Source organism: Felis catus, chromosome B4 (genome assembly GCF_018350175.1).
Source record: "Felis catus isolate Fca126 chromosome B4, F.catus_Fca126_mat1.0, whole genome shotgun sequence".
Taxonomy (NCBI): Eukaryota; Metazoa; Chordata; class Mammalia; order Carnivora; family Felidae; genus Felis; species Felis catus.
In genome coordinates this window covers 103,838,163-103,858,205 of record NC_058374.1, presented here as the reverse complement: position 1 = coordinate 103,858,205, position 20,043 = coordinate 103,838,163, and the positions used below count along the sequence as shown (strand labels likewise).

Below are 20,043 nucleotides of genomic sequence, written 5' to 3'. Positions count from 1 at the left end.
AGTGTAGTTTCCCATTGTTAAATAATGACTTATTTCTCTGAGTCCAAACTCCTATTTTTTTTAAATGTTTATCTCAATGTATATATTGGAATCAAGCTATGGGATTTGTTGTTCTCAGGTCAGATACCCATCCCTAACTGATTAACAGCTACTAAAAAGGCCAGTCATGCCAATCAGAGGCTGCATCTGGAGAAGCTTCCCTTAGAAAAAGTATAGATGAGGCAATGGTAGAAACCATAGGAAACAAGTAGGAATTAAAGCTATGGAAGTAGAAAAGGTCCACAGTAGACCAAAAGAAAAGACGCCACATGACAGAATCTTAAGAAATAAATGTATACACATAGGCCAGAGTAAGAGAGGTCAGTACAAGAAATTAACAAAAAACAAAAAAGTAAGAGAACCAGTAGAAATATAGAAAATAGTATTAAAGAATTCTATGAAGAAAACAGTTTGAAAATGAGAGAGTATTTTGCAACAACAAATGCTTCAACAATATCCACTCATATATACACAGAAAATATGTTACTATAGTCCAGGAGACATAAGGTTGTGCAAGAACAGATCCTTGCTCACATGGCAAAAGAAACAATTGTTAATAATCATGAAAATTAATACATAATTGCAATTATGAGATATACTATGGAGAAGAGGTGTATGGTATTCTGAGATTATAGAATCAAAGGACATGACACTGTGAAAGAGTTCAAGGAAAACTTTGAATTGATGCCTGAGCTGACATCTAAAAGGAGATTGGAAATCAACTAAGTGATGTGGAGGAAAGAAGAACAATGCAGGGAGAATGTGTAAAGCTCCTTTTGCAAGAGTGAATACTATGGTTGATAAAGGTCCCTTAAGTGGCTGGAGTGGAGGGAGCAGGGACTTGACATTACCTCTATAAAGAGGTAATGCTAGAGGTATAGATAGAGAGCAGACATCCAGAACGTGAGGGTCCCATTAAGTTTGGTCTGTTGTTAACCTATGGGAAATAAGCTGAGGGGAAATGGGGTGGCTGGCATGATCAGATGAAGATTCTGAGATGATGGCTCTGGCTGGAACAGGTGGAGAAGATCAAAAAGTGATATTATGCAGGATTCTTTCAGTTAACAAAGTTCCCACTTATATTGGTTTAAGGGAAAAGATCACTTGTTGGCTCCAAAACTATAATGCATGGCCAAGAGCAGATATTCAGGTATTTTGGGATCCAGATACTTAATAATGCTTTCTGGAATATATCTCTTGCACTACAACCACAGCTTGGCTTTCTACTATGTTGGCTTCATTTTTAGACAGAATTTTCTTTCTTGGGGATGAAATGGTAGCTGGAAATCTAGAGTAAAACAATCTTATGATTCTCATCCTAGCAGAAAGTGAACTTTTTCCCCCTTATCAATCCAGCAAATATCCTAGGATTGACACCTCATGAACAACTTGGTCCATGAGACAATCATTATGTCCAAAGAAGAGGACATACTCATAGTCAATCCTGAATTACTTGATCGCTTCTAGAGTCACTTGGTACAGTCACTCCTACCTGAGCCACGTGGCCTGAGAAAAAGAAAGGGACAATCCCCAAAGACAACCTTAGATGCTGTGTCCAGAAGTGGAAGATCCAGAGAAAATATGGGGTGAGGAGACAGATTAAGAGGATCTTACGATATTTATGGATAATGATAACCACAGTTTTGATTGAGGATAGAGATTTGAGAGATATTTAGGAGAATAAATCTATAGGATTTTGTAATGAATGAGACAAGAGGTTAAGGGAGATTGATGTATCAGGAGTATGTCCTAAGTTTCACGTTTAGAAACTTGGTGATACCATTCACTGAGACAGTCAATGCCGAAAGGGAGCCAGGTTAAGAGGTAGACAGAGAGGTGGAATACCATGAGTTGAATTTGGAACATGTTTAGTTGGAAGTGCCACTGAGACATTAAAGAGATGTTAAGTGACATCTGGGTTGCAGGTATAAACTTGCCCAGAATAGGAACAGTCAATTGCCTCGAAAGTTGTTTTGACCATGGATAAGGATAGAAGCAGAGCCAGATTATAATGAATGGGTAAAATAGGTGAAAAGTGAAAAAATAGAGAGATAAATTATATACTGTCTGCGTGTTAGATTAAATGTGGCTACAAATCCATTCCTATTTCTTCCACTGAAAAGTAGAGTTTAATTTGCTTCTCAATGGTTCTGGACTGGCGTCAGTAGCTTCCTTGACCAGAAGAATGCTCTGGGACTTGGAGTGCTATGTCCTAAGAAGATTTGTAACCTCTGCCTGAGCCTCCTGGAACATACACTGTGAAGGAGCCTAATTAGCCAGTCCAAATAGAGTGTTCTTAGGCAAATTATTAAACTCCTTAGCCTCAATTTCCTTATTTGCATAATGATAAGTACTTCATAATTACTAGTTGCTGCTTTATCATTAGTGCCCACTTAATCAATAATGAACTGAATTAAGTAGCATAAATGGAGATACAATTTGGCTTATTTTCCTCCTTATGAAGAATTATTTTGTAGGATTTTAACACTATAATAATGTTAATAGTAACTATTTGTAATCATCATTTAGCCCATTTTACAGATATGGCAAGTAAAAATTGAAAAGAGAGCAATACATTAATCATGCTAGACCTGGTTTAGACTTTAAATACTAGATCCTTTGCTCAACAAATGCACCATATTAAACAACTAAATCACTAGTCAACTAAAATATCTGTAATCAGAATTCTTAAAGGAAATACACCTAGTGTTCTATGCTTTTTGTGATAATGTGGAAACATTCAGTGGTGATATTTTCATGGGGTTACTTTGCCACTTCAGCAGGGCCTTTCAGAAGTTACAAATAGCTGTGCTCTAATATCGTCCCCAGAAATACCACCTCTGAAAGTGATGGAATTAAATTACTACTTTAATCTAGTAACTGTTATAACCCCAAAAAGAGAATTTCAGGAAAAAAAAACACTCTCAGATTAAGTATTTGTAGGAATGCCATCTTAAAGAAGAACTTGTGGGTATAACATAGCCACTAATTTTTATCTGACTTGCATCTTTCAAATGAGAAAATAAAAAAACAAAACAAAACAAAATAAACAACAGGGGCACTTGTTGGGGTGAGCACTGGATGTTATATGCAAGTGATGAATCACTACATTCTACTCCTGAAATCACTATTACCCTCTATGTTAACTAATTTGGATTTAAATTAAACAACCAAACAAACAAGAAAACAGGGGCAATCAAGACATCAAGACCCCTTGACTCATATAGCAGTTTACTTCCAAATAGCACTTTCCAGTTGCCATAACCTCACTCCCCACAGTTTTCCTACGTAGCCCAGTAAGCTTGTGTTTTCAGGCATGAGGAGAAAGGAGTCTCCTTTTGACTCTGATTTCCTGAGAAGCTCCTCCCCAACAGGTTTGCAGATAGTAAAAGGAACATTCTCCTAACTTCTAGAAATTTGACTGCTGGTTGTATTTTCCCACCAGCTGAGATGGGTGATCTGATAAAAGGTCAGTGACAGCCCAACTTTTCATTCTTGGGGACTTAGCCATGGCAAAATCCTATCCTTGCTGGAATATGTTGCCAGAGTCACTTTTCACTCTCCCTGCCCCCCCCCCCTTCTCAGAGAAGAGACTTCTCTGGGTCTGGACTACTGGAGACCCCATCCTTGAAGGTCTTTTGTCAAAAAAAGTACATATGACTGTATACGATATGTTGTGCCAAGTTGTTTGCTGAGTAGACACCAGCCTTCGATGTTAGTACACTGGAAATGAGAATAATTGAGCGATCTGGCATGCAGAGTATTATGAAATCCAGACCACTAGAAAACTAAACATTTGGAAGCATTATAATTTTCACTGAGAGTATCAAAAACACTAACAAGTTATAGAAGTAATTAGAGTTCGGTGAGAAAGAAAGTTCATTTTCATTCTCTTGAATTAAAATTCCATGATGTTCTCTGCTTGCTTTTACTAAATGGAACAGGGGATGGCAATGTGTCTTAAAATTGAACTTAAAAAAAAACCCAAATCAATCTTTGGTTGGTTCCTTTTATTCTAATTCTACTGAAAACAACAACAAATATCCAACCTCTCCCCAGAAGTATAAGAAAGAGAGGGAACTACCGCAGTGTCCAATGATATAACTCAAACTTATACTGAAACCATGCATATGTATCTACCATACCTTCTTGAATTCTCTTCACCTTAAATCCCCACACCCCCGAAACCAAGGGTGAGGAAAGAGTTACCTGTGTGCTAAAAGTCAGCATCCATATCAGGGCATGATGCTCATGGTGACAGGTGGCTACATTATTTTCTGAACTCAGCCCTTTTCCTCTCCCTCTATGGAACTATTTCCATTCTTTTAAGCCTCATGGCTGGACAAGTGCAAGAAAAATCATATCAGAAACAAGGGAAAACCTTTCTGAGTAGAGTATAATTGCCAGGCTCTAGCAAGGAGTCCAGTTGATTACTATATGCAACCACACCCTTAGCAATTTTAAACAAAAGTACAAATTAGAGGGTGAAGCAATTATCTCTTTTCTCTGTGAACAGTTACTTTAGAGGTTTTAAGGATATTTCTTTTTTATCTCTCTCCATGGTAAACTTGTGAGAATTATCTCAATGATTGTCTCAACCTCATTTTCCACTTAGTTGCTCTGTTTTTTTTTTTATTTCAATTCTTGCTAAAGGATATTTAAAGTGATGAACACTAAAAATGCATGTGCACCATACACACACACACACACACACACACGATGATGAATAAAATCAAAAAGGCTGGGAAAGACAGAAGCCAATTGCAGTCTGCTTCACTTTACTGTAGTTTGTGTCAGTTTTCTTTTTTTTCTTCTTTAAATGTTTATTTACTTATATTTGAGAGAGGGAGAGGGAGCTCAAGCAGGAGAGGGGCAGCGGGAGGGGGACACAAAATCTGAAGCAAAGGAGCAAAGGCTCAGAGCTGTCAAAGCAGAGCCTGACGTGGGGCTCGAACTGACGAACTGTGAAATCATGGCCTGAGCCAAAGTCGGCTGCTTAACGGTCTGAGCCACCCAGGTGTCCCATAAGTTTTCTTATTCCAGAACTTAACAATAGAAAAAAAGATCAGATCAATACTTTTAAATATTCTATTGACAATATTAACATATTAATGTATCAAGATATTTTCAGGCAAGTAGATAAAGTAAATATGATCTGATTCATGATTTCTAAGGTTTTCTAGGTGTTAAAATGATGTAACGTTGTTCACTCTTGTCACTTAAACAAGTAGTCTTGTCCTGAACAACTTTCCCTCCATACACACACAATTTGACATTATGTGGCACAGTCTTAATATAAAGGAAACATTGTATTTAGTGGCCTCCCTTAAAATCTAATTAAAATAGAAATGTTCTCTTCACTTGTGACATCAACAGGCCCTAAATTGTGTCTATGAGATGGTAAACATTCAAATGTATCCACAAAGCCAACTATTTTGGTATTTTCACACCCCGCACCCATTAAAAGATCTCATGTCAGTGACTGCTAATTCCATTAGGGGTGTTTTGTGTTGTTGTTGTGTTAAACATGAACAAAAATATTTCATTTAAGCCATTTTATTTATGGTGGAATTTCCAAAATTTCATATATCTTGAAACTATCCACAAAGTACTATTTTGTGCTTACATTAGAAAGAAGCATTCCTTATAAGATCAAAATATATACCACTAGGCAGTATCATTATGTTTTTATTTAATACAATATCACCAAAGGGTTAATAAGAAAAACAAAAGTTAAATATATTTAAAGGTTCCTGTAACTGATTTCCAGATGTTCTAATGTTTTAAAGAAAAAAAATAAAGATCTAACAGCAGACATAATATTTTGATAAGCAATATTTATAAAAAATATAAGTTAAGCATTGCAACAAGCTACCTTCAATGAATTGCCCCCTATCAGAAAAAATATTATTGGAACTATATCTCTAAAGCAAAGAAGGTGGTAAAGTAGAAGGAGGAGGAAAAGGAGGAGGAGAAGGATAAAGGAAATAAAGTATTAATTGCAATGGTGATTTTTTTTAGTTAAATACACTTTCTTATAAAGTGGCAAAATAATATTTACAAATTTACAACTGCGAGGAAATCTTTATATACAAGTTGTCTTGCTTTTGACCTTTTTGGGCTTCCTTCCTCCTGTATAGTAGGCCCTCCTCATAGAACTGATCTAGACTACATTTTCAGTTCATAGCACATGATAAATGAGCCTGGAACTAGAGGCCCCCGGAGTTGCAGGCTGTGAATCCGTGCTGGCAACTAGGGAGGGAGAGGCTGGGTCCTGGAGAAGCACTCCAGGTTGCTCTGAGTTGGCGATTCGATCCACTATGCTGGATAAACAATCCAAGCTGGATAAGGTGCTTTTATCTGTGGCGTATACTAAGGATACAAGGAGAAAACCATTAAAAAAAAAATCCCAAATAGAGACACTTGCTTACATAGCCCCTTAAACTATAGGTCAGCAACTTTGACACCCAGAGGTCAGGTGGTCATAGAAAGCCTGATGGAGAAATTTGCAATAAATATCTAACAATTCATGGAGATGAACACAGGGAGTGGAGAAGCCTCCCAGTTAAATTTCAAGCAAAAGTGCACATGTGTGTGAATCTGTTAGAGGGATTTTGGACAAAAGATAAGTATTGAATTTGCTGCACCAAAACCTCCCCATGAGAACCATCCCTCCTATTCCTTCCCCAGCACAGCCTGGAAGACCAGACTCTGCTTTGAGAGGCTGAACTGTGACATTGAACTGTTTTTTTGTTTGTCAGTTTTTTTGTTTGTTTGTTTTTTTTAACTCATCTTAAGTCGCACTTCTTACCATTCGGTACATCAGGACAATAGATGTTGTCAAAACTGCTGCTCTTTCTGGACCAGACAGGGCTGTTACACTCGGGCTATAATGCAAAACACAAAGGAAGTTTGTTTTCAGGTCTTGGCAAAAGATGCTCTGAGCTAGAGTGAGGTTGTTCTTGACCACCAGCTCTGCAAACTGACCACTCTCAACCACCTTCATTGCCTGGATTCAGGAGCCGAATTGTAAGGGCGCTGAGGTCAATCTCTGTGCTTGAAGAAGAGGAGAGCAGCAGCAAAGGGAAGAGGGAGGGGGTGGAATTCAGCAGCAATGTGCATTGGGTTAACCATGCAAAATGGATTGGAGTAGAAGGAAGCCACACTAATTCAGGGAGAGAACACTTTCCCAGGGCAAAAACACATTAAAACCTGGCAGCAATGGCACAAACGCCCTCTGAAAAGAATGCATCAACATCCCTTTCCAGCCAGGCCTCAGTGGAGCAGGGGCTGGGGCCATGTGGGCATTTCTCTCCATTTCGTCATTTAATTACAACCTCTGGGGCAGTGGGAACTTCAGACAATTGCCTTTAGATATTTGTGTATGGTGGGTTCTACATGTGGCATAGTTTATAAAAAAGAAACTGAGCAATGGGGAAGACAGGTTATTGATCATTTGCAACCACCCATCTCATATGACAACCCTTCCCTACAATGTTCACCTAGAACCTGGGAGGAAGTCCAACTAAAGTCCTGTTCAACAGCTGTTTCCGGCATCTTTCTAAATGGGGCACCTCTCTTCTGGCTTCCCCACCCCTATCCACCAATAACCATTGAATATTTTGTGGCCTCACCTGGTTTAAAGGAGACGTAAGAATTTTTGGAAAAGACTGGGCTGACCAGTGCTATCTCTTACCATGCCGTCAGAGCAATTGGAGGTGGGGCTGGTGGGCTCAGAGCAACTCTGACCCGGCAGGCTGTAGTAGTTCTCCACCTGCTCCCTCAGCAGCTCCTGCAGGCTCTCGATGTAGCGGATGGCATTCCTGAGGATCTCCACCTTGGGCAGCCTCTGGTTGGGGTTGGTCGTGGTGCACCTCTTAAGCGTCTCGAAAGCCTGGTTGACCTTCTTCAGGCGTCTCCTCTCGCGCATGGTGGCAGCCTTCCGCCGATCCATGGTGGTAGACTTTCTCTTGCATGCTTTGCAAGCCCACATGAGGCAGTGGCCGGCCTGGTGGTGGCCTGTAGGTGCTCGCACGTGCTCGTCCTCGTCTGAGCCTTGCAGCTCTGGTTTATGCGCCCCGAAGGCAGCCCCTCGGGGCTCAAACTCATCCCCGAACTCGCCCTCGGGGGACGGGATGCAGGAGCCATCATAGAAGTACTCGGAAGGTGAGAACTGGCAGCCATCCATCACCTCCATCCTCCGCGGTGAAGCAAGTGGTGCACCTGGACAGCAGCGAGAGAGACCGGGGAGAACCGAGAGCCTGGCGCCGAGGCGGGCCTGCAAATCCCCGGCGGAGCTCCCTGGTCGGTTTCTCTGGTAATTAACAAGGGCAAACGCCTGGCGGCCTGGGTCGGATGTGCTGGGGTTGGGGCTCTTTATATATTCTTGGGGGAGGGAGGCCGGCCCCAGTGGCCAGGCAGTATTAGCATATCCCACCACAACCCCCGCAGGGGCTGTCTGGGCAAACCTCCGCCTTTTCTCTAGAGACAATTTGCTGTTTACAGCCCCTTTTGACGCTAATGGTTTTACTGCATTTCTGCCGGGGAGGGGGTGAGGGGGATCGCTCCCCAACCGGCTCACTCGCACTCTCTAGACTACTGAAACCAAGGGATCACTTAAACAGTGTCACTGAATTGCTCCCACATAAAAAAAAAAAAAAATCAATAAATAAAACTCCCCACTGTCAGCTGACCTCAAAAGCCGAGCTGCCTTCCCAAACTTGGACGTGAGGAATTACCTTATTTTTAGGTGTTTGTTTCTACATGAACTTTCATTATCTCGGGAATTTTTTCAGTGTGTGGATTGAATAACGGGTGCTAAAAACTTGAAGCGACACTTTCAATCATGTGAGTCTAGATTTTTAAAAATCTGCTCTGATCAGATGGTCACTTTATAGGCTCTATGTTATTGAAGGGTGGGCAGGGAGGTTCCTTTTTTCCAGACAGGGCTCTCTACCTGTCTGTTCATCTGAAAGGAGGTGGGCTCAAGGGCCAGGTGCCCAGGAACAGTCTTCCCTTCCTTCCCCCTTCTGCACGTGTTTACTGAGCGCCTCATCCTTCCTACCAGGCCTTTGCTAGACCCTGAGCCAGCCAAAGATCCACATTGACTATACTTCTGTGATTTGTATTCGAAGAAAGTGCGTTTTGGACGGCGACCTCTCTTTCCAGGGGCACGCGTTTCCTTCCTCCTCTTTCTGCTCCGCCCTGCCATTTCGACAGACTAAACAGCCAAGCTGGGCTTTGGGGTCGCTAATTTTCTGCTTTCAGGCGAACTAACACCGTTACAGATGCATCCCAGCTGCCGGCACAGCAATCCTTCTCCGCCCGTGTAAAATTTCCAGTTCAGACCTTGAGCAACTTCATACACTTGGGCGACAAAAGCCTTCCAAAAAAGCAATCGCAGCAGGGGCTTTGAAACTTTGGTGGGTAGAAGAAGAGAGGGGAGGGCTGCCATTTAGGTGAGAATGAATCTATTTATTAATCGGCTGTTCCCATTGCCCCTCCACCCTTAACCAACTTCCAGATGCCTTGGAGTAGGGGCAGAAGGGGACGGTGCTGTTTATGTACAAGAAAAACCATCACTTAAGGTCTTAGTGGTCTTAAGTAGTCTGCAGTTTTGGACCAAGGCTTGCAGCCCCATTGAAATAGGAGGGACTGTTCTCATCTCCATGTTCAGCCATCCAGTCCAGTAAGTGTCGTGGCACCAAAGTGATGGAGAGGGGTGCTTTCTTCTATTACTTTTAAATAACATTATTTTCCTCAAGCAACCCTGGCTGGCTAATCCCATATCTTCAGGATTCAGAGAAGTGCTTTTTCTGGGTGAGATCTGCTCTCCAAAGTGAAGTCTCTGAAAAATACGGGCAGTAGAGTGACAGTCACTACGGTTAGCTTCATGGTGCAGGGCTCTGCCACCTTTTCCACGTTCATTCAACCATAAGACAGAGACACCACCCTCCCCCCACTCCCCCCTGAAAATCAAGGTCCCTTTCACACCAAGGGGCTGCTTAATTGGCCAGTGGAAAATCCATCTGCAACTTATTTAGCACTATCAACAAGTGGATGCCTTTGAAATGAGTGCGGGTACCAAGGGCTGTACTAGATGAAAGAGTCAAGTTCCTAAAGGACTGAAGACCATCCACACCGGTGGAAACATTGGAATGCATACACATTGCTACCTCTGAAATACAGTAGTGGGGAGATAACCTCACCCAGGAATTCTCAGCCAAGTCACAGAGGTTGTGGCCAGCAGCAATACTGGCACTTTCTTTGGCTATGTGGTACCGACGTTATGTGCAGATTTGGGCACAAATCAACTTGCACCTCAGGGTTTAAGTGGAAGATCTCCCACCTGTCAGGTGATTTCTTCACACCACGCGTGTGCTTTGTCCCTAATCCCTCCGCGTGGGATGTTTGTAGCAAACACTTTATCAAGACTTTTGTCTTTGCCAAGCACTGTTCTCAACCCTTTCCTTGCGTTCATTCATTGGCTACTTTCGACGACTCTGTGGGAATTATTTGTTAGATCCATTTTTAAAAGACGCTAACGGAAGCTCAGGGGGTCGGTAGTTTGCCCCAGGGCACACAGGATTGGAACCGAACATCCAGCTCTCTAGACCTTGCGCTTCTAGAGGTGAATTTTGTTGGTTTTCTTAGGTCAATGCCGGCTCAGTGAGTACGCTTGGAGCTCCAGAGCAGAAACTCGCAAAGGCTGGGTCCCTGACGTCTCTCCCTCAGCTCGGGGCCTGGGAAGATGCTGTCACTCAGGAGGCTCTGTCAGTAACGGTAGTTTCAGAGGTTAGGGCTGTCTTTGGTAAGGTGATCTCAAAACAAATTTACCAGAGTGCCGCGGGCGAGTGGAACTAAAGAAGCCGCGAAAACACTAGCGCCCGGCGGCTTAATGGGACTTACTGGGGGGGTGGGGTGGGGGGGCTGCGGGGGGAGAACGGGGTCCGGGGTTGAGGACCCTTGGGACTCAAGCGCTGAAAATAGGATATCAAAAACCAAAGTAAAAAATGACACAAAACGTTTAAGCTGCTGTCAATGGCGAGAGGCGAAGGAGAGAGGAACCAAACCAAAAACTAAACCCCCAAAACCCGGGACAGTATCCGAAGAGGGAAGGAAGCCAGGGCTTGACAGATAGACGGCTGGGGTCCCCCAGTTCAGGAGAGGTTCTGCTGGGACATCGTGTAAGAGAAAATGAGAAAGTGGGTGAGCCACACAGAGAAAAACAAGTTCTCGAGTGGGGAAACTGAACAAAGAAGTATGAAAAAAAATTTAAAAAAATCACTTAAGAGATCTTCTACTGATTGGGTGCTCTTTCTCAAAATCAGACTAGACTGACTTTTGTTCCTCATAGAAAAGAGTAAAAACACAATCTGTTTTCCAGTCGTCAGTGAAGTGGATTTTTTAGGTGCAGAGGAAGAGTCCATTAATTTACTACATAACCAAGTAACCAAGTAACCAAGGAAAACCTTACAGTTTTACAGAAAGGTAAAAACCTTACAGAAGGGAAGAAAATTAAGCCATGCATGGTATTATAAATGTATGCCACCCAAGGTTCTAGTGAAGTATATAGATTATTAATTTTTTTTCCACTTGACATTCTGCAGGAAAATAAATGCATGCTTGATTTTCTTACAATTTAGATTTAGTAGGTTTTAATTGCATAGACCTTTAAGTAAACACCAGTCTTTTTTTTTTTTAAGAACTTATTTTAGTTTAAGTATTATGGCAACAATCCTAGTGCTGATGGACAGACCCCACCAGCGAAACAATGCTCAGAGCTTCCTTTCCTAGTAAATTTTGCCTGCCCTAGGAATTCTGCATTATTGAAAATTCTCCATGCTTCTCTCACTGGAAGAAACCAAATATACATCGAAAGATAAGTCCATTTCAATTCACTTCTGCCTCTGAGACCCTTAACAACTCCTGGACACCTCTAGTTGTTCTAAAGATTTGTGCTTATCATATATGACTTCACAATGTGCTAAACAATTTCAAACTGCTATTAGCTCTGGGAACCAGGCACACCTAAGTAAACACATTAGTACCTGCCAAAGCTGCTGGAAGAATTTGTGGAGAAGACAGCTGAGGAAGACATTGGCCTCTGCTTGAATTCGAAGACTCCCAGGAGAGATCAAAGGCCCACCGGAGGGACTTTGAGCAGTTTTGAGAGTAGAGAAAGGAGCCAGTTCCTGCAGCATTATCTCTGTTTCAGCAGCACATGGCAGAGCCATTCTATCTCACAGGCCGACTCTGAACTAGGCTTGCCAAAAATCTCTTTTTCAGAACAAAACCTCTAGGACTGAGCGTCATCTTTTGTTGGAGAAATGTCTTGATGGCTTGGCTCTTTGAGGAAGCACCATATTATTCCTAATTTACTAATGCATTAGATTAGGAAATGAGATATTTCAAAGTTTAAAGATGAATATTTTTAAAATATTTTTTTCCCAGACAGGGTGTTCTGGGAGGAGAATTTTGAGATAAATGATTATATATATATATATATATATATATATATATATATATGGTGTGTGTGTGTATATATATATATATATGGTGTATATATATATATATATATATATATATATATGGTGCTAAGAGAAAAGCACCAATGGAGAAATTGTAACTTTGAGTCAAAAATGTCTCAGTAAGGAGAGAGTTCACTTGAGTAACCCAAGACTTTTCTGCAGCCTCAATGGTAGTGGAGAACACTGAGTTCCAGCACCATGCTCCCGTCCCCCATACGTCTGAAGGGCTCTGAAAAAAATATATATGCAAATGAGTCCATTAGACATAAGTGAATTTCAACTATGTTCAGGGCTGGAATTCAATGATCCAGGTGTGACAATTAAAGTTAGTTTGAAAAAGCTGACATTTGGCCTTTTGCAAATTATTTCTCGGGTAATATAAAAAAGAAAATCACTCATTTTAAAAATATTTGATAACTTTATGCCTACCTCTGGAAAGAGGCTGTGTTTAAATCCCCAATTGCTTATCTTTACCAAGTTATTATATCTTGATTTTCTGCTTCCATGGCCCTGTTTGTTTTGGCTTTGGCCTTAGTAAAGATTATCATCATTAATATCAAATGAAAACACCTTAATTGCAAACACACCAAGGATTTCATTGGAAAGCCTAATATGTCAGCTATAGCAGTAGAGGTCACATGAAGTCTTTGGGAAATATTTGCTCTATTTAACGAAAAGACCTCTATAGGCAAAACTTATTCCAAACAATTTCTCAAGTTACCTAGCGAGGAGAGATAGAGAAGATTGGGTTTGCAAAGACTAAATAAAATCCATCAGCAAATAAAGCCCATGAATTGATAAAAAGCATTCTGCTGCTAAACAGTTTATAACACAGATCTTATTATAACTATATGTGCAGTCATAAAGTAAATTAGTGCACCTGGTCATTTATGATATTTGCTTTCAGTTGTGGCATGACTCTGTAGCACATATACATACCTATATTTTAGACACATCTTTATTATATTTTATATATAATATGTGATGTGTATATACATAGTATGTGTCTATATATGTATGTATGTATGTGTCTATATGTGTATGTATATATGTATACATACACATATAGACACACACTTGAAGGAAAAATCTGTATTGATTCCCAGGAAGAAAAAATCATAGATACATAATAAGCATGGCTAATGGATATACTAACCACCAAGATATATTCATATTCATACATGTTCTGATTGGATAATTTGAAATACTTTACCGCTTACCTCTAATTCAATTACTGCCCTAATTTGGGGTTCACTAGCTAATCACTCTTGAGAAAGAATGTTTGGAAAACAATTGTTGAAGAGAACCAATTATTCTAGACCATAAATGTTCTTTCTTATTTTCCAAGGCTTTTCTTTCAGGGTGCAGGGGGATTGAGAGATCAGGCTGGAAGCCCCTGATAGGTTCTGGCTCCAAGCTCTGGCTCTACACTTAAAATACAAGAACATCTCTGTTCCAAAGAATCCTTTTCTCAAAAGAAATAACAGTTTGTCTCCCACAAGTAGTTGTAGTAGTTGTAGGATTATGAGTCAATATGTAAAATACTAAGAATGAGTCATTCATATTGCTGATTTCAGTGTTATTAATACTTTCCCCAAATAGCGCCTGCAAGGTAGGAAACAGTAACTGAAGGAACTGTGGCTTTCGGTGGAAGAGAAGCCTCCTGATGGTCAATTTAGATTTACTAATGAAAAATAAAGAGGGCCGACGTTTAGTATTTATTTGGTGCTCTGCTTTGGCTAAGCAAGCCCTTGATTGTGTGTCACCTCAGTGAAATCTTCACACCCGCAGTTAGGCACTATTATTGTTGTCACAATTATTTTATAAATGAGAAAACGAGAAGAGAGGGGCTGGGATAGCCCAAGGCTACACAGTAGCAGCCTGGATTGAATCTAGGTAGTCAGTGCCCACAGAGACTCAGCCGTTTGCATCCAGGAACACTCCCACCTGCTTTTCCCAAACCTCTGGGAGAGATTATATATCAGTGTCAGTTTCCTCTATGAACCTTCCTGCACTTTACACGTATTCTAGGAGAAACTAAAATTATCCAGGTGCTCAGAAGACAGAGTAACCATGACTTGGAGAGGCCCTTGGAGCCAGAAAAGGGGCAAGATACCGCTCCATGCCTGCAGGGGGCGCTGTCTGTGGCGGTATCTGGAACTTCTGTGGTGTGCAACAGGAATGTCCAGACTGTAGTTAGGAAGCAAGGTTGGGTTGGAAAATATTGAATAGGATTTGATTTTCGCATTTGTAAATTTAGGCTAGCTGTAGGGAAAAAGAGGGAAGAAGTTAAGTGTGGAGATGGGTGCTGGAGGGAGGTGGCATTTACAGAATGCAAGAAGTAGCAATTCCAAAGAAACGGCTTGGCCCTCTCCTCGGCTTCACTTCCCACTGTGATTCTTGGTGGTCGTTTCTTCCTGAAGTTACAGGATAAACAAACCTGGCACACGTTGTAAAATCCCGGCAGTGAGGAGCTCCTGGGGCTTCAAGACTCTCTGGGGCTTTGCTATTTGGTCCAGCTAAGAGGTTTCATGTGTGTTGTTGTTGTCTTTTGCCCTCAACCATTTAACCCTTCCCTCTCTTGGAGCAACCTGTCCTTCAGAGAGGCCTCCCCCACCTCAAGAGACAGATTGTTCCCTTCTTTTATCTTTCTATTTGCAAAACAAACTCGAGCCACACGGGGCCTCGAGGATATATTCCAGTCTTCTAACCACCAGTCTGGTTCAAGAAAACTAGGGAGGCTGGGAGGCCCGTGCCAGGCATGGGTACCCCGGATGCACTTTTCTCCATGAAGGGCGGGGCCTGGAAAGTCAAGGAGGGACAGTAATTTGGACTAAATTAGCTAACGATCTTTTGAGGCAAATCAGAGTTTTTGTGTGGCTATTTTTTGCAACAGTGAGATTTTACTGGATTGAAAATTCAGCAATTAACTTTGGGTAAGTTAATCTCCCCCAGATCTCCACATATAGGACAGTTAAAACATGGGGGGGAAATGCTGATAAAAGGAAAAAGGGCCGATTCCTTCTGAATATTCTTCACTTTTAACCACAAGTGTTGGTCTATATGAGATAGAAAGGTGAACAGTTTAATTCAGACATAGGAAAACAATGTTTTCCTCCCTTTAAATCAGCTTTTAAGAAAACATCCAAATAAATGGGGTGGTGTGGCATCTAAATTAAAATAGGGCTTCTCTTTATTTATGTGCACATAGTCCCAAGCATACTTTTCAGTTCAATCAAATTAGGACCAACTTTGTTCAGAAAGAAACTCATTTTTTAATATTACGGTATCAGGATCCTCGCACATTTTTATATGCAATCCGTCACTCCACATTTAAAATATTACTTCTTGGGTTTACATAAAAAATGAAAGTACTAAGATTATTTACAAAAATACATTCAGTACCACTAACATTTAGATGCAACGTTCCCACTTTGCTTCGGACAGGAATGAACTTCTTTTGAACATGGCACAAAAGGATCGCCGTAATAAAAGTAATATGTTGCACAACTAACCAAACAAAAGCAAAGTAAGGCTGCTAGACCTAAGCCACTCGCGGTTCCAAAAGTAAAAGCCCAAAGCCGGAGGCTTTTTCATGTGAGCGTGCACGACAGTTTCTGAGAAGTTTCTCTGTGAACATGTCTCCTTCCCTTTCATAAACTCGTGGGTCTGAGTTCCTAAATATTAATGTAATGTGACCCCGTCTAAAGGATCAGGCGAAGGAGGGAGGGTGGGATCTTGCCGCTGCGTGGAGAGCATCCCAAACTCCGGCTCCCAGTTACTTCTCCACCACCTCTTCCACGCAGGGGAGTTTGCGTTCCTCTGAGGAAATGCTGTCCACGATGGAAGAAAGGCATCGAAGGCTACTCGAGGCTGACGAGTCCATGCTTGCCCCTCCTGAGCGCAGAAAAAGAGAAACACAAGCATAGCACCCAAGGAGTGAAAGACGAGGCAGCCCCGGGCGCGGCGCGAGGCCGCGCGGGCAGTGCGGGAGGACCCGGTGGCCGCGCGCGAGGAGCTCGCCCCTTGCATGGTGCGTCCCCGCCGCGCCGAGGCTCCGAGCCCTTTCTACCCTTTCACCCCAGCCCCCCTCCCGGCGTGTTCTCCGGCACAGCCCAGCGCCCTTCTTTTACTTTACCTTCCTTGGCAGTTATCACGAGCCCCCTGGAATGATCCGAAACACTTGGCCACTGGGAGCTGCAGGTGCGCAGGAAATCCGCACCCTCCAGCTGGAGAAAAACCAAGGCCGCAGAAGATTAGGAAAGAAACGTCGGTTCCGGGGAGGGAGTGGGGGAGCCTGGTGGGGGTGTCTCCCCTGCTTCCTCGGGCCGGGTACGAATTTCCTGCCTGTGGCAGGCACCCCGAGTGGACGGGTCACTGGGGGTTCATTCGAGAGGGAGCGGGAGGGGCGGGCGAGGAACGGGAACTGGAACGGAGACCCAGCAGCTGGAGGTTAAGGCCCCAAGGAAAGCGTCTAATCAGCCTTTGCGTTCCCCTGCCCCGGCAGCAGCTGGGCTTACATTCTCTTGCTTGGGTCTGTAGCTGAAGGGGTCCACCCCTAGCTCCTGCATTTTCTCCTGTTGATCCAGCTGATGGAGCAGATCCTGCAGCCGCTCTATGTAGCTGATGGCGCTCCGAAGAATCTCCACCTTGGGCAGCCTCTGGTTGGGGTTGGCCACAGTCCGCCGCTTCAGTGCCTCGAAGGCCTCGTTGATTTTCTTTAGCCGCCTCCTCTCGCGCAGGGTGGCAGCTTTCCGCCGGTCAGTGGGGGCAGATTTTCTTTTGCACGTCTTGCAAGCCCAGATCAGACATTGGCCGGGGCAGTGGGGAGGCTGCAGGCCTGGGGGCGCCAGGACATGTTCCTCTCCGCTGCTGTCGCTCCCAGCTTCCGGGGGCATTTGGTCCTGGCAGGGGGACAAAGTACCATCACTCCCTGGGTACAAAGGAGAGCCCTCTGCCACTTCTAATGGCTGCAAGGTAACATTTTCCCCGTCCAAGTAGAAGAAATAGGAGCCAGTTTCAAAAAGGTCCATCATCATGTTCTCCTCCTTGGCCTCTGACTCGGTCTGAACTGGGTGATGGGCTCAAAAACCCAGAGGAACCACCCAGATGGCATTTAATTAGTGCGGTGACATAAGTCGCCCCAGCTTTATATATAGTAGCTCCTGAAACTCAATCCAACTTTTAGCTGTCAGGGAGCATCAGTCTACCAATGTGATTCCAGCCAGCGCTCTCTAGAATATCTAGTTTGAAAGAAAACTGAGAAGTGTCACCTCCAGGACGATGTGACAATCTGTATGCAGAACAGGTTAAACAAAATACTAGGAGAGAATCCTACAATTTAAATAAGGCATTGAATGGTTCCATTTAAGATAGTTTAGATGCTAACCTGTTTACAGGACAACTTCAAAACAACTGGGGATTAACACTGCTCCATTCCCCTCCCCCAGGCTCATCTGAATTCTAAGTATAGACCCATGATGAAAGATTTCAAAGGCAATAGCCATTGCTCCAAAATAGCCTGGTTAGTATTTGCAGAGTGGTTCAGCTCTTTTCTCTGTCCTGCCTGTCAAAAAGATGCCATTCCTGTGATTAAAACTATTACAGTCCTTCAAAGGTTATACATGACTTTCAGGCTTCAGCCTCAATAGCAGCAGGTAAATCTCTTTCCTCTCTTTTACTAAGGCTGTAAGATGATTTGGGAGCTGGAGGGGTGGCTGGAGGGTGCTCAGATTCCTTCCTCGGCTATCTTTTTTGGGGGAATTCTGAATTCTGTACCCCTCCATGGTGGAGTAGCGGTACCCATGAGGTAAGGGGTGGGGCCTAGGGGTGGGGTTGCAATACATATAATCACTTCTCTTTGAAAACAGTTTTAGTGGAAACAAGACTCACACTATAGCTACTTTGTATTTCAGAATTCTATGTGGCCCCCTCCACTCCAAGGTGCCTCCTTACGGCTCCTGTTCTGCACACTGTGCTCATAGCTTGTTAGTTTACATTCTTGATATACATTGACTCCAAATAGGATTGGGATGAGAGAGCACCGAATCCTAACCACTAGACCACGAGGGAGTGTCAGGATTCAGATGAGAAAGGTGGTGACCAAGGCACAAGCAAGGAAGTAAAACATTTTAATTGCAGCTTGCCATGGTCCAATGAACACAAGTATGGCGGTTGAGAAAGCAGTACAATATAAGGATGATATACATGGGTTCTAGATTGGAAAGAAAGCCCTTCAAGTCCTAGCTAAGTTAATTTCTGTTTATGTGTACATAGACAAGTACTAGCTCTTGGTTTCCTCAAGATAGCAGTGGTTGTCTTACAGATTTTTGTTGAGGACTGACTCAAATGATATCATGCATGTGAAGCACATAGCCTTCTATTAGTTGCTTGATGAGCCTTAGTTAGCATTTAAAGCATAAGGCTGTGTACAGGGCTAAGACCATTTTTTATGAAGGCAATAAAGCAGAGCTATTGCAGAGGGTTTTTTCCCCCCTCTATTATTATTGCATTCTTTTCTTTTTGTTTCTCTTTCCTTTCCTTTTTCCCTCCCAGAGCTCTGGTAGGACACCCTTCACCTATAAATGGCCTTTGGGATGACAGTCGACCTTGGTTTTGGCCTTTCTAGTCAGTGCCTGAAAAAGTAGATGGAAACATAAGGTCTTCTTATTTTACCCCCAAGCAGGGATAATTATAGGCTATGTTCACTATGACTTCATTCTGTAAATGAAAAGAGTGAAGACAGTACAAGGGATCAATGGTCAGACAATGTAGGAACAAGCTACATTTTTAGTCAAGTCGCTTATTCCAGAAGATAATTCTTCATAGTCTCTTCCTGTTGAGTAATAGGCTTGGGGTGTTCCGTTCCGACACTTTTGACTGTTTTTATGTTTTGTTATTATGCAGCTGAATAATTTCCTATCAAGTTTTAGAACCATTTTTAGGATTTTGGAAAGGTAAGAAACCCAGGGAAGAATAAGAAGAAGCCATTATTTTTGTGTGTGACATTTTCTCCTATTTCTAGCAGGGCTGGTTGCTAACATCAGCAGTTAAGATAGCAGATTGGAGGCTCTAATAGGTCAGGGTATAGTCTAACATCCATTATGGAAAATTATCCTCTACTCCTAACCACACTGTATGATGCATCTAATAAAGTGAAGACAATTTGAAAAGTCATATTTAACCAGTAAAAGTATTTAACATTATTGCTAAGATTATTAAGATAACAATAACTAAAATTCATTTATTCAACATTTTTGGGGTACCTACTAACTGCCAGATAGTGTCCTGGGGTAAGCATAAAACAGTAAAAAATGATTCCTTTTCTCATGGAGTTTGAATCTAGAAGGGTGAGTGGAATTGACCAAGATAAAAAAGGTGAGAAATAGCCCTCAAATTGGGGTGCACAAGCCTTATGTTATAGTCATTTTAGCTTGGGAATTCTTAGTCAACTCCTACAGCTCAAATTCTCAGT

General features: G+C 42.4%; 2 protein-coding genes and 1 long non-coding RNA gene across 6 annotated transcripts in view; 1 reads left to right on the top strand and 2 right to left on the bottom strand.

Annotated features, from left to right (window-relative positions):
* Positions 1-5,579: 5,579 nt before the first annotated feature.
* Positions 5,580-8,683, bottom strand: MYF5 (myogenic factor 5). Its single transcript, XM_003989076.4, has 3 exons — positions 7,736-8,683; positions 6,851-6,926; positions 5,580-6,411 (listed from the first exon to the last, which is right to left on the bottom strand). The coding sequence occupies exons 1-3, from the start codon at positions 8,234-8,236 to the stop codon at positions 6,221-6,223; spliced, it is 768 nt and encodes a 255-aa protein (XP_003989125.1). The 5' UTR covers positions 8,237-8,683; the 3' UTR covers positions 5,580-6,220.
* A 7,050-nt stretch (positions 8,684-15,733) lies between these two features.
* On the bottom strand, positions 15,734-17,703 carry MYF6 (myogenic factor 6). The gene is made up of 3 exons (XM_003989075.3): positions 17,090-17,703; positions 16,708-16,798; positions 15,734-16,466 (listed from the first exon to the last, which is right to left on the bottom strand). The coding sequence occupies exons 1-3, from the start codon at positions 17,606-17,608 to the stop codon at positions 16,348-16,350; spliced, it is 729 nt and encodes a 242-aa protein (XP_003989124.1). The 5' UTR covers positions 17,609-17,703; the 3' UTR covers positions 15,734-16,347.
* Positions 17,704-17,790: 87 nt separating this feature from the next.
* Positions 17,791-20,043, top strand: part of LOC111561396 — a 166,661-nt gene continuing 164,408 nt past the window's right edge. For all 4 annotated transcript variants that reach the window (XR_002743955.2, XR_002743953.2, XR_006600895.1 and 1 more), the window contains exon 1: positions 17,791-18,226. This is a non-coding gene — a long non-coding RNA (uncharacterized LOC111561396). The remainder of the gene's footprint in view (positions 18,227-20,043) is intronic.